Source organism: Anser brachyrhynchus (genome assembly GCF_964034855.1).
Source record: "Anser brachyrhynchus genome assembly, chromosome: 1".
In the NCBI taxonomy this organism is placed as follows: domain Eukaryota; kingdom Metazoa; phylum Chordata; class Aves; order Anseriformes; family Anatidae; genus Anser; species Anser brachyrhynchus.
Genome location: NC_137694.1, coordinates 143,684,272 through 143,698,012, shown reverse-complemented (window position 1 = coordinate 143,698,012; position 13,741 = coordinate 143,684,272). Strand labels below are relative to the sequence as shown.

Sequence of the window (13,741 nt, the reverse complement as noted above, 5' to 3'; positions counted from 1 at the left end):
TGCAAAGTGTAAGCAGTGTTAACTGTTACTGCTAACAGTGACACAGCACGTGAATAGGTTTTAGAAGGAATTTCAAGAGCAGGGATTTCTAGACTTTGAGCAGACCTAAAATAAATGCTACTTCAGTTGACCTAACACATCATAACTTTGGGAAGTTGTACAAGCCTCATCCTCTAATCCCTGGAGAACATTTCTTACAGGGCATCTTACAAAAAGATCGTGCTGCAGAAGATGAGGGGATTTTATACAAGTAATTGTTACTTTTTATCCAAGTAATTTATCAGTTTACATTACTTACAAAAATAAAGTCAAAAGAAAATCTTGACCTTGCATTATCGATCTTCTGCCTCATAAAAATTTAAGCAGAAGCTGTAGACTTAAAGCAGCTTTTCTTTATCAAACAGCATTACGTTAGAGTGGCTAACTTTTCAAATTATTTTTCTTTTAATTTTGAGAGTTTAAATGACAGCAATTATTTGACTGTTTTAGCCTACCCTTAGTCAAACATTGGCATGGTACTGACTACATGCTTACAACTGAAGAGGCTATTTTAATCATTGGTAGCCACAAAGCAAGTACTTGTGCAAGCTCTGAAGTGAGAAGAGGCTTATGACTTTGAGTTTTATGAAGAAATGGGACCATTTTTCCATGGTGGATCATTTTCAAAATCACGAAATAATTGTGGTACTTCAACTACTGATGGTATGAAGCCAGTATTGTGTAAAGAGTCAGTGATGTGGAGGAGGAGAGCATACAGTTTTAAACATTACGCAGTCAACACTTTATCATCATAAACATTAAAGACAATCCTTAAGCTTATTCTAAGCATCAAGACAGACTTTCCCCTTCCCAATGAGAAGAGGGAATATCATTAACAAAAGTTGCATCCAGCTTTTTAGAAGGCCTTACAGAGTACAGGAAGAGCCAAGATGAATTTAAATTACTTATTTTGATTGCAGTTGACTTCAGTTATCCAAAGCTGTTTGTGAATACAGACAGTGAGTGCCCAATAAATACTTAAGTTTAATGTGAAATGGTAAGTAGTATTTACGCCTCTCTCTAGAAATAGAGGCCATAGTTCAGGATGTGCACACGACCTGTAGTCAAAGAAAGCTTAAGGGTAAGGCCTAACATTTCAAATTCAAGCACACATATCAGAAAAACATTATTTATTGTTTAAATGCATAAAATGCTATTTATAGTGTATTACATCATTAATCCAGTGATTTTGGTTTAAAATATACAATTAATTAGTACAGAATGCTGATATCCCCCCCCCAGTGACAAAGTGGTTTTATTTGAAAGTTTTTGTCTCTGAGGGACTTTCCCCAGTATCTAGTGTCTTCAGCAGTCTGAAAAGGCCAGCTGCTTCTCTTATCCGGCTGAACTCAATGCAGAATGCTTGTACTTCTATAAACAAGTCCTGTACATTAATAATTTTGTTTCTGATCAAAGACTGAAGGAAGACACAAACAAGACGTACCAGGCGGTTCTGAAACAGAAGAGAGACGGTTTCATAATCCACATAAGAGTTGGCAACGGGGTTTGTTGGCCCTGAGCAGCACAACCATCTTAACTGAGACATTTCAGCAGTACTTTAGCTACAGCAGCAATCTTTTCCCCAAGCTCTGTAGGTGCTGCCCATGCTATTCTACCTCCCGTATTGTATTCAAAAATGGGCTCCCCTGCTTTATAGGACTGTACTGATGGATGCAGGAGTTTTCAAGATTAATCCCATGCACAAATGAAGTACCAGATTGCATAATATATATATATAAAAGTACAGACCACATGTACACATGTAAATCTATGAATAAAAACCCAAGAGACTGTCATCACTAGGGACACTGAAGCTTGCTCATTTTTCTTTATGGTGTTACTTGTAGAAAATAAGACTAAGCAAGAACAATCACAAAGTTTCTCAGTGGCCACAAAGTTAAGGCACTCCAGCTGGGAAACGACAGCTGCAGACCAGGTCCCAAACTTGCTTAGCGGGAAGCACTCTTATCACGGAACTGACACATGGCAGTATTGCTGTATCTTAGAAGGAAAGGCACTGCCAGGGATGCTTAATCCAAGAACACACCACAGAGCTCGTGGCTGTGAGCTGCAATTCCCTGCCCGGTCCAGTGAAAAGATGGGATCTCGGCTACATTCCTCCTTCCTAGGGGCTGCTGAGGTAGCACCTTGCAGAGCACGTGGAGAATTGTGAACAGCAGGCAGACCTAAGAACTGGCACCCCCAGGTCTGTCAGACACAGACCAGTCACTAACCAACTGCTCCCAAGACTAGGATGAAGGCAAATAAGCAGTCAACTATTCATAGAGGAACTAAGCTCTAAAATTTCCTACCTACGCCAAGGAAGTTCAGAAACTGAACAAGTTGTTTCCCTTGCTACAGTCAAAAGTTAAAAATGTGGTCTTTGCAGCACAAGGACTAGTTACAACAGTAACTTCAATAACTGGCGAACATGAAACTCAGAACAAGAGTACATCTACAAGGTGTTGGCTGGTTCCCAAACTCTGAGGATTGTGCTTCGTTTACTTCTAATCGGGGTGTTTTTGAATGGTGCTTCTCAAAAAAAACATCTCGTGTTTCAGTTGCTGTGAGACCTCATAGGTAGTATTAATGTATGTCAGATCTCACACGCCTTGCATGCTACTTGGTGATCAGTACGTGTTCCTTGACCCTCTGTTCTTTTTTTTTGTCCCCCATGTGCCAGAGGCACAGCTGCTCTACAATCTCAGCAGTGTCCCACCCGCTCTGTGGGCATGTTCTCAGCTCTGCTATTTTTCTCCCCTGCTATTCAGCAAGTCACAGATCAATGCATCCATGCATTTCTGGCAAAGTCCCAAAGCAGAGAACCGTCAGCAGCCACCAAAAACTAACAAACGGTTAGTCAGCATCTGGAAGGGTATTTAGAACAAGACTGAGGGGATTTTCCTGCTAAAACCACGCTGAACCTACATCCTGTTCACTATGTGCAGTTTTGGTCTCTGCAGCTTAAGGATATAGCAGAGCTAGAGGAGGAAGCCAAAAAGCTTAAGGGAAAGTAATGGATGCCTTGCACAAATCTAAATAGGCTGCAATCCAGTATGGAGAGGAAAAAGCTGAGGGAGGAATTGGTCAGGACTCAGAAAGCCTTGCGTAAACTGAACATGGAACCGTCCTTCACCAAAAACATATCCAAGAAAACAAGATCTACTTGGTGAAACTCATAAATAATTTTAGGATAGAAGGGAAGTACTTCATACAACATGTAGGTAACAGCTACAAGGAGGGTTAAAGATCCTTGAAGTGGCTACAACTTGCATGCTGGTACTGAGGAATTAAGACTGGCTTGGGAAGCAGAGATTATGGCATTAGGAAAGCAGAAATGGGGTTTTAGGTCTTAAAGGAGATCTGAAAGCTGCTATAGGCCAGTAATAGAGAAAATCGAAGGGCAAAACTTCCACATGAGTTTTGTAACATCACCTCAAAGCATGGAACTGTTGGAGACACTTGTGGAGGGAAAAAAACCTCAAAACTAAGCAGAAGACAAACATCTCATACTAGGGGTAAAGAAAAGGCACAGTGAATGCCAGATAAGCTTTTTGCACTTAAGCACTTGAGTCATAAAACTCTGGTTTTGCCAGGGAGAAGTGTACAGTACCTACAGCAAAACAGAATAGTAATTACCTGTGGAGTCTTGTAGGAAGGTGAAAAAACTACTGTTAAACACTATAAAGAATTGTGTAGTGCATTAAGAAAACAAGCTACCTTTGAAATAAATTATTCTGTCTTACTGCTCCTTTAATGCTATCACCCTTACAAAGTTTCAGCACATATTTTGCAGAGCAAGATGCTGGACCCTTTTTCCTGACCAGCTGAGCAGAGTACTCACCTGCATGTATTTGTCTTTAATCTGTTCACAGGTAGAGATACAGTTGGAGATATAAAGATGAATAAACTCAGGAGGGAGATCAACCGCAGTAGTAAGCCTGTTCAAATTAAAAATATCCAATGGTTTATGTAGCCATAAATATTATGATTCTGTTGCAGAACAGATGAGTTAGACCTGTGATACTAGTTTATTCCTGATCATATCATACAGAGCTGATTTCTAAAAGCCTTCACAGATATAATTCTAAACATTCAGGTTTCTTAGGAATCAAAAACTTTCTTTTAAACCCAACACAGTACAGAAGCTGAATTAGATTTGGTTTTTAATATGTTTGACATACCTACAAAGACTTGCTTCACGTTACACAGACGAGTCAATGACAAATTTCAAATTTAAGAGAAAGGCCTCCCGCTTTCTGAACACCAAGATTCTTCTGCAATAAGCACCACAAGATGATTTGGCTTATCTGTATTTGAATTTCAGGTAGCCAGTGTAGATGCTGAGCTCCTTCCTGGAGTATACAACCCACGTAACTCTTTTTTGTGTGTCAAAAGGTCAGTTTCATTAGTTCTTTCAGATCCAGATTTTAGTCCTAAAAACTGAAACAGTTTGAATATCTGGAGCTCAAATACAAGAGACCGTGACTGAATGAGATTAATGACGCACAATAATCTCAGAAGCTTCTTACTGCAGAACAATTGGAGAACTACTGCATCAAAGAATGGTATTTGTCTATTTTAAGGGTTAACGAAAAGGACACCTATTGCTGTTTAACAGTGCTGACTGCTGAAGTATCTGAGGTACTGCTGTTTTTTGAAGTGCTGCAGCTCATAAGTTATAGATATTGATTTACAGTAAAACTGTCATAAAATTACAACAGAATTAGACTAAAATTCTAACCAGTCCTACCTCAAGCAGTAAAAGGCCTGGCAACAGGGAAATTTTAGACATTTCAGTTCCAAATTTATCTTCTTTCGCTTAAAAATCAGTACCACTAGTAGTCATTTTGCAGTTTGAGAGGTTTTTCCTATGGCAGTTCTGCTGTGGGAAAACCAGCGTGCCTGACTGGTGGTTCAGCTATCCCAGGCAGCAGCAAGAACGCTTTTCTTACCGCTCTTTCTCCCTATTGCAACCGTTAACCCAACCTTCAGGGCAATAACCGCCTAAGTCTGCACCACTGGGGAGGCACGTATGTTCGCTTTGTCAAATGGTATTTGAGGTACGATTCAACTCTGCTGCACAGGGACTGCAGAACAAGGCTGATTTTGCAGTCCACATTCAGTAATTGCCAAGAAATGGAAGAAAGCAGGAAAGATGTACTCTGGTGGTTTGTGGGGATTAGCTGCCTGAGAAGTTCCCCCATTTAAAGTGCCAGCATTCCATTAAGAAAATGGGGTGGATCTATCTGCAGAAGTTATTTCCAAAGAAGACAGGGCGAGAGCATAAAGCAGGATGGCTATTTAACAATACCACCTTTTGTTCACTTAATCTGCATCAAGAACTTTTTTTTTTTTCCAGTCAGGTTCTTTTTAAGCAAATACCTCGTTTAAATACTGTTTGGAATTGAACATATCAAACAAGTGTAGCAAAATGACTTTCTAATAATTACCACCTCCAGCTGAAGCTACCTACGCTACAATATGTATTTCCCATTCTTCCCCATGTAGAAACACTTTGCTAATATCAAGAGTAACACTGCTTTTTTTTTTTCTTTTGAAAAAGTCTCTTCATTCTTGGAGCAGGGGCTGAAAAATTAAACTAGAATAGCAGCTGTGTAAGAAATGTGCTGTAAAATACAGTATGTTATATATATTAAATTTTATATCAGTTATATAGCTCCAGCACCTAATTTATTCTTTCTACTGGGAAGTAGCATTTTTTCCTGTTAAATTGCAGTTTTGATGATGCTAACAGGAAATGGTATTACAGTAATATTCTCAAACAGCACCACAGTGAAAAAGGAACTTGGAAATTGGCAGCTTTCTCTGCACTGAGGATATTTGAGAGGTTCAAGTCTCTATGACTAACCCAAAGCTAACTACAAATTGAATCTGGACCAAAATAAGGTTTGTTTTTTTTCTTTAACTAAAGGCAAAACACAAGTACAGCCTTTATGAAAGAAACAGAAATGCCAGAGGTTGCAGAAAGCTACAATTCCACAGCGCTGTCTTCCTCTGCAGGAAGAGTTAGAGCATGCTAACTCTTACTATTAAAAGAGTACTAAAAAGTGAGACAAAACAGAGAAATTGAAAGAGAAATGATAATTTGATGCTTTTCTCTTTCACTTCACTGTAACCTGACTGATTTCTTCAATTTCTGTTATTTCCATTACTTTTGGTAGTCCTCGGAATGCATCCAACTACAGCCCTGCAGCCAGCCCCACAATCGCTTAATAACTGTTCAGTAGGTTGTCTTTCTTTTATAAGTTTCCTGAAGTATGTTAGATTTGAGAGAGTACTTACCGATTTACAACTTCCATTGAATGTAAGGACATGTCCATGTTGACCAAGACAGAAAAATACTCTGTTATCTGACTAGACTGCATCAGTTTGAGCAGCATTTCTATAGCTACTAAAGGATTGTTTTCAACAAGGTCTGGCAATTTGGCAGGAGTAAGACCAATATGGTAAACGAGCTTGGGGTCCTTTTCCAGTTCTCCAAGGAGCTGTAAAGAAAAAAAAGTCTGAATTGTTTTTTTTCTCCTTAACTATTCACATTGCTGCTTGAAATAACAGCTATAATACATGTAAACTACAGAAGAATTATAAGCCTTTGGACATCTCTACTAAAATACGCTGAAGGTGTAAAAGGGGAAAAAATGAAAGAAAAAAGTCTTCCTTCTTTAGTTTTCTGTCCAGCAGAAGAAACCTCAATTTCAAGTTCATTGTTGTCAGAATGTCAGGAAGAGTTCTGTAAAGCGTATTTTATAGTGCTAGCAAAACGAGTCATAGGAAAAGCCCACTGAAATAAAGGAGGTGATATTACTAAATTGAGCAAAGATTCAGTGTTGGCATTTCTGAATTCATTTCTCATTGAAAGCTTCCACAGAAGCACGAACAACTTTGCTATCAAAAGATTTTCAATGCAGAAAAATACTGGTACCACTGATCAGCTGATGAGTGGTACCGATACTGATCAGCTTAGCTACATCCAGCCAATGCTATGAAGTTTAAAGATTCCTCTCATTCATACAAACCCAAGTCAAAACCCTTGGGTTTTGGACAATTAAGAGTACCGAATCAGAACACAGATCTAAATTTAAAAACGTGGATCACTTTAATTAAGAACACACAAATCTAACAAACGACCTGTTAGAAAATCAATTTAAACAGATAATTGCATGATACTTACCTGCGTTTGCTGTGGGGAAGTCAAGGGACTTTTGAAAGCTTTGGCCATGATTCTTTTTATCTCAACTCCGGTGCTGTTTTTAACACACATTGATTTATCCCACTGAATTGTGTGATCTGGTTCTATCGGATTTAACCATGCCAATTCATCCTCACATATATGGAGCGGAGGTGGCGGTCGAATAAACTCCGGTCGAAAGTGACCTAAAAAGGCAACAATGTGAAACATTTTTTAAGCTTCAGGTATTCAGTTTTATTTCAGTACAAGAAAGCCCCCAAAGCCCCCATTTCTTTAAGCTGTAACAGTGGGAAGAGCATTATGAACTTCTTTCCCTCCCAGACAAACATTTATTCCTCATTTTTAGTGATGCTGTTACATCAGCCTGGTTTTCCTCTTGGATCAGATCACTTAAGTTACTGCTTCTGCCATCGAGGCATGGTCTTTTTCCCTTCCACACTAACTGCTTCCTGGAGATCTTAGCGCAGATCTTAGTGTAGGGGACTAAGAGCTGAGGGGCATCAGACCCAGGTTTTTAGCCAACAGGTAACACAGGAAACAGCTTGAAGGCACACGCCAGATTTTGAAAAGCCTGGAAATATGAACACTGTGGAGTCTGATATGGAGATAGTTTGATGCATTTCTGTGCTGTTTCATTCATCTTCATTCCCATTTTATACTTGGAAACTACTTCTGAATCATACTACGTTTCATCTGGAGAAGTATAAGGACACAGCACGCCATGAGGTACAACCACAAAGATGTGAAAATGCGCATACTTTCTATAGGAGGCTTTGGTCCACTCACTAAGGCTTCAGTGATCTGGGAGGCAACAGAGCTGTCGAAACCGGAGTTGGAAGAATCTGGGTCAGGATCGCTGAGGATGCTGGGGAAGCTGGCCTTGCTCTGCGTTGGCAGCTCGGACTGGCGTTCTGAAAGAAGGTCAGGCCACAATATTAAAGCATAAAATTGAAACGGAGATGCCTGGAATACTAAAAGTAGTCTGAAACAATCAGCTTTACAGCAGAGCTAGCTTAAAAATAAGAGGGAACAACATGAAATTTAACGCCGTCAGCTAGTACTCAGAATGCCAGTCTGACAGGAGAGGGACAGAGGCATGCAGCAGTGATAAAGATGAAATAGAAATGAATCTGAAATGTAGTCTTGACTTTGGAAAGGTAAGTAACTGATGTAATCTGCTTTTAAAAGCAAATTAGTGGATTCACATGATACTCCTGAAAGAGTTCAGATAACATATCTAGTTTTGCAATCACTTCTCAGAGCTGGGAAGTGAAAAATCTGCAGAGCTACATTTACACGCTGCAATGATAAGGGTCACACAAGAACTGAAGTCAGCTATTCAGATTTAGCCAACACATCTCAGTGGCATCACATAAGCTACTTCTGCATTTGCTGTCAAAAAAGTGTTCGAAAAAGATGGAGTTTAATTGATTCAGGATTCTACATATACAGGCATTAAAGCAATCCTATGAAAGTGTCTGTTTAAAGGCCAAATTACTGAACTTAAGCAAGTTACAGAAAAATTTACCAAAGACATGAAAAAACTTGCCTAAGCCAAACTATTGGGCTCAATACTTGAACTGTCAGATTTTAGGTGTTCTTCTGGCACAGCCTATCACTCTTCTGCATCCAAAGGCTTAAAGGGCTGACCTTCTGTATTCTCTGTATTGTAGAGAAACCATGTTTTCTATCACTTTAACAAAAACAACACACCCAAAAAAGCCAACAACCCGCTACACGATGCCAGCTTGCTTTCCTTCCCTCTCACCCTCCATAGAGGATATTAAATAGCAGATTAACCCTTAAGTAATTTGAAGTCCAAAATTGCTGGTCCACATGAAATTAAACACTGCTTCTTATCCTAACTGAGAGTAGTGCTGACAGATTCTGTGTAGGGTCCATGTCTCTTTCATGCAAAGTGTGCTTGCTCCTTTTCAAGCAACCATGAGACCCTTCACAGCTTCCCATCCACATGAGCTCTACTTCCTGTGACTCTGACCAAATCCTTGAGAGATGTTTGAAGTGAAATACCTGTGAGTGTCAAAAGGATCAAAACAAAGCATCACCTATTGCTAGTTTCTTTCAGGGCTTTCTGTCCCATTATCACATTATTTCAGATCATGCAAACATTTGAATATATGCTCACTGAAGTAGTACAGCACGGTATGTTTTTCTGTTTAATGCATGCTTTTCACCTGTTTTCAAACAAACATTTCTGAAGTCAAAATGAACTGGTCTATAAAATACATCTTCTACTCTATAAACTGTTTCAAATTCCAGTTTTGAGTACTTTCATTTAGCCAACAAACAAACAAGTTGATTTAACAAATGAAATTCTCTGGAAAAAAAAAAAAGAACATATTGGGTGTCTTTTTTCAGTCTTGTCTTTTATAATCTAGAACTTACATCCATCAGTCAATAAAAATCACTGATTTGTTTGTATCCCCATAATCTCAAACCACTAATGATGCTTAATTAGAAAAACAAAAGTTTAAGACACACTCCTTTAATTCACTGGTTTTAGAAGCCTCTATGAACCCTTTATAGACATTTAAGTTTAAAAGTGTAACCCTCACTGCTTCAAAAATCAGTTTCAGGTAAGCAAAAGCACAAACTGAGACCAGTATATTAGAACACGCTTATTTAACTGGAACAAATACAGCAACTTGAACTAATACATCGAATTAAAAAACAAACAAACAAACCCAACCACAACCTAATCTGAATACAACCACTTAGGTTCCCATATGGAGGTGTCATGTCTTGCCTACCCCCCCCCCCCTTTTTTTTTTCCAATTTAAACAAGTAACAACAAACTGTCTGATTCTTAACAGAAAGCCCTACAGTGTATTACAAACTGAACTTTCACTACAGGATAATTACCCTTCTATCAAATAAGGGTTAGCAAACAAATGCTCACGAGCACTTTGCCAAAGTCACTTTCTACTAGCTGCAGGGACTTGTCACTTTTGATCTAGTGCGTTACTGTATCAACAAAATCAAGTTACAGACACAGCCTGAGTGAACACCCTGCAAACCAAAGGGAGAGTAGAACAAAGCAGGTTTTAAAGCTGATTCCCAAGATGCTCTATTCCAACATTTTACATTCAACAGGAAAAAAATCATAATGCAGCTTCAAGCAAAGTTGTCACAACTAAGTTCAGAAGACAAGCCAAGTACTTTTTTCCTCTGCTTTACAAAAAAAGAAAAAAATAGATACACTCTTTGAAAAATGTTTATGCTTTCTAAATAATTTGATTTGGCAAATATATTCTAAAGCAGCTCAAATTCAACCACTTCTAAACAGCCTTCAATTCACCTCAGGGCCACTATTTTGAGGTGCTACCACAATTTACAGCTGTTAAGTTCGGTGAAATCCATGTGAAAACGATGTAAATACCACATTCCAAACACTGAATCTAAGTATCATAATACAACATATTTATGCACTGTAAACAGCACCACTTCATCCTGCATCAATAGGAGACATACACTGAAGACTTCTGAAAACTTTACAGACTTTCTGAAGCATTAGAGATAGACAGGAAATGTCACAGTATTAAAAGAAAAGGAAAAAAAGCTGTCCTCTGAGAAAGTGAATAGAAAGCGGGCATTCCTTCTAGGGAGCTACAGCTAGAAGTCTGAGAAATACAGCATTAATTTTTTTCAGAGGTAGTTTGTTACACAACTCCTACAACGGCTCACAAACAATTATGCATGCTGTTTACTGAGTTATGTAAATAATGATACAAGCACATCTCACAGGGCTCAATTTTGCAAAGCATTATTAATGGTTCTGCGCTGTACTTAAAGCCCTCAGTGTATTGTATTTAAAAAAAAAAAAGACAGAATAAATGCATGCCTAAAGCAACCATCCCTACAAATACAGTTTCGAGGTTCTCTGCATGTTTTAGCTTTAACATGAAACAATGTAACCAGAGAATCAAGGACAAAACAAAACAGATGAAAAAAATGCAGGTTTTGTTAAGGCATGACGTATGCCTTATGCTAAAGTCACAAGTTATCTGAAATTTCAAGACTCTGAATTGACAGAAATGTTCTTGAAAACACAGCCAGGATGAACAGAAGAACGAGAAGGGTTTGTTTTCCCTCTTGACAGTATGCTAGGGTATTCAATTTCCATTTTCAAGAGATCCTGCAGTCTAGAAATAGCAACTGGGGAGGACGCTGCAGATTTGTGCACTGTGAACATGGGGCAGTGTATCCGAGCACAAAAAAAATCATTGACAAATTCTACATGAAAATGACAAGACCAAGATATGAGTGCCTGACAGAAAAAGCCTAGTTAGTGCCTGACCTCACAGAGGTAAGCCACAGAGTTCAGGAACATAAGTGGGTGGCCAGTTTTGAAGTAGTTCCATTTGCACATGCCTAGGAATAACCCCCTTCTAAACTGGCAACTTGCTCCTGACAATATTTTCTGTTTTCAAGTAGCTCCAGATGCGACTTCCCAGTCAACATGATCAGAACAATCATGTTCCTGGTCCTTTGCTTCTTCTGTCAAAGGATAAGCATCATATTGTGCTACCTTTCCACTTAGGAAAGGGTCTCTTTGTCAGGGAGTGTAGTGATAGGACAAGGGATAACGGCTTCAAACTAAAACAAGGCAGATTTAGATAAGATCTATCTTCCTATTTTAGGAAGAAATTCTTCACTCAGAGGGTGGTGAGGCCCCGGCACAGGCTGCCCAGAGAAGCTGGGGATGCCCCATCCCTGGAGGTGTTCAAGGCCAGGCTGGATGGGGCTCTGGGCAACCTGGGCTGGTGGGAGGTGTCCCTGCCCATGGCAAGGGGGTGGAATTAGATGGTCTTTAAGGTCCCTTCCAACCCAAACCATTCTGTGGTTCTATGATAAAAGCAGACCACTCACCACTCCTGAGCTAACGCTGTAAAATCTAAGTTCATTTTAGAAGAGCAAAGATGCAATTGTAATAGCCAATCTCATACCAAAAATACTGCAAATGAGAAAGGGGACAAAAATACACCAAAACCTCACCAAATTTTAGATGAAAGTCTTTGAAAACTTACAACATTTTCTCATTTTAAGGCAGTGACATATGTGCTTAAAAAGCTGCTTGCTAAGTATGATAAAATAGCTAAGACATAATCGGTACTTGAAAACTCTAAAGTTCAGTCCAACTTTTTCCCTATTTAGGACAGACACGTGTTTCTTCAAGTAACTCAAGGCCAAATGTCAGTTCACATTTCCATTCACAGCTGAGCCACAGCTCCTCCTTACCTGCTAATGCCAGCTGAAGGCCACTTATGTCCACTGACTGGGCCATGTTTCCTACATCCATGGACGCGATCTGTCGAGGAGTCTTCTTAAACAGCTCTCTAGGGGGGGCCAACATCAGCTGAGAGAGAAAGAATTTCTCTGGAGGAGTTATGGGAGGTAAGAAGCCTGTGGAGACACAATGAAGAAACAACCCGTGTTTTTCATGACAGTAACATCAGTACTTTACATATTTGTCACGTACAAAGGAAAATAAAAGGCACTAAAATAAAGTGCAAACTAACAAGTGAATTTTCATGAGCATCATAGATTTGTTAGGGTTGGAAGAGACCTCCAAGACCATCTGGTCCAACCATCCCCCTACCACCAATGTCACCACTAAACCATGTCCCTAAGCACCACGTCCAACCTTTCCTTGAACACCCCCAGGGACGGTGACTCCACCACCTCCCTGGGCAACCCGTCCCAGTGCCTGACTGCTCTTTCTGAGAAGAAACGCCTCCTCATTTCCAACCTGAACCTCCCCTGGTTCCCCAGCGTCACGGCCCTGACCCCCCTCCGGGCCGGGGCTCACCGGAGAGCGGCGTCCGCTCCGCCTCGTCCCCGCCGCGCTCGGGCGCGGGGTTGAGCAGGTGGGCGAAGACGGCGGCGAAGGGGTTGGCGGCGAGCGGCTCGGTGCGGTACATCTCCCAGAGCAGGTAGAGGGCGGTGAGGCGCTGCGCGGGGCTGGGCAGCAGGTCGGGCTGCTGCAGCAGCAGGACGAGGACGGAGCCCAGGCGGAAGTGCTCGGCCTTGCCGAAGTAGTGGTGGAAGGCGCTCGACAGGCCCTCGAACGTGCTGCCGCCCGCCTCCTCCGACACGATGCTCAGCAGGCTCGACAGCTCCTTGGGCGACAGGCTCATCCTGCCGGCCGCCGGCGGCACCGGCAGCCCCCCGCCGCCGCCGCCGCTGCCGCCGCCTCCCCCTCCTCCTGCCGCCGCCGCCTCGCCGGCCGCCTCCGCCGGGCTGCCCCCGCCCCCGGGCATCCGCCTCACGGAGCCCGGCCCCGGCCCCGGCCCCGCCGCCAGGCCGCGGCGCCCGCTCCGCGCTTTACGGCGCGGCCGCGACGGAGCGAAACGGGGCGGGGGAACGGCGGGAGGGAGGGAGGGGGGAACGGGGACGGGACCGGCGGAGGGACCGGATTGGTCCGACCGGCGCGGCGGGGGAACGGGATTGGCTGGTGGATATGGGGGG

General features: G+C 41.5%; 1 protein-coding gene across 1 annotated transcript; it reads right to left on the bottom strand.

Annotated features, from left to right (window-relative positions):
* Positions 1-1,154: 1,154 nt before the first annotated feature.
* Positions 1,155-13,584, bottom strand: CNOT11 (CCR4-NOT transcription complex subunit 11). Its single transcript, XM_080601987.1, has 7 exons — positions 13,083-13,584; positions 12,512-12,676; positions 8,011-8,163; positions 7,235-7,437; positions 6,346-6,548; positions 3,884-3,980; positions 1,155-1,492 (listed from the first exon to the last, which is right to left on the bottom strand). The coding sequence occupies exons 1-7, from the start codon at positions 13,531-13,533 to the stop codon at positions 1,295-1,297; spliced, it is 1,470 nt and encodes a 489-aa protein (XP_080458113.1). The 5' UTR covers positions 13,534-13,584; the 3' UTR covers positions 1,155-1,294.
* Positions 13,585-13,741: the final 157 nt, after the last annotated feature.

Coding starts and splice junctions, on each gene's coding strand:
- CNOT11 (XM_080601987.1), bottom strand. CDS start 13,533: ATGCCCGGGGGCGGGGGCAGCCCGGCGGAGGCGGCCGGCGAGGCGGCG. Junction 7,438..8,010: donor ACCAAAGCCTCCTATAGAAA/GTATGCGCATTT, acceptor TTGCCTTTTTAG/GTCACTTTCGACCGGAGTTT. Junction 1,493..3,883: donor TTAAAGACAAATACATGCAG/GTGAGTACTCTG, acceptor CTTCTGTTTCAG/AACCGCCTGGTACGTCTTGT.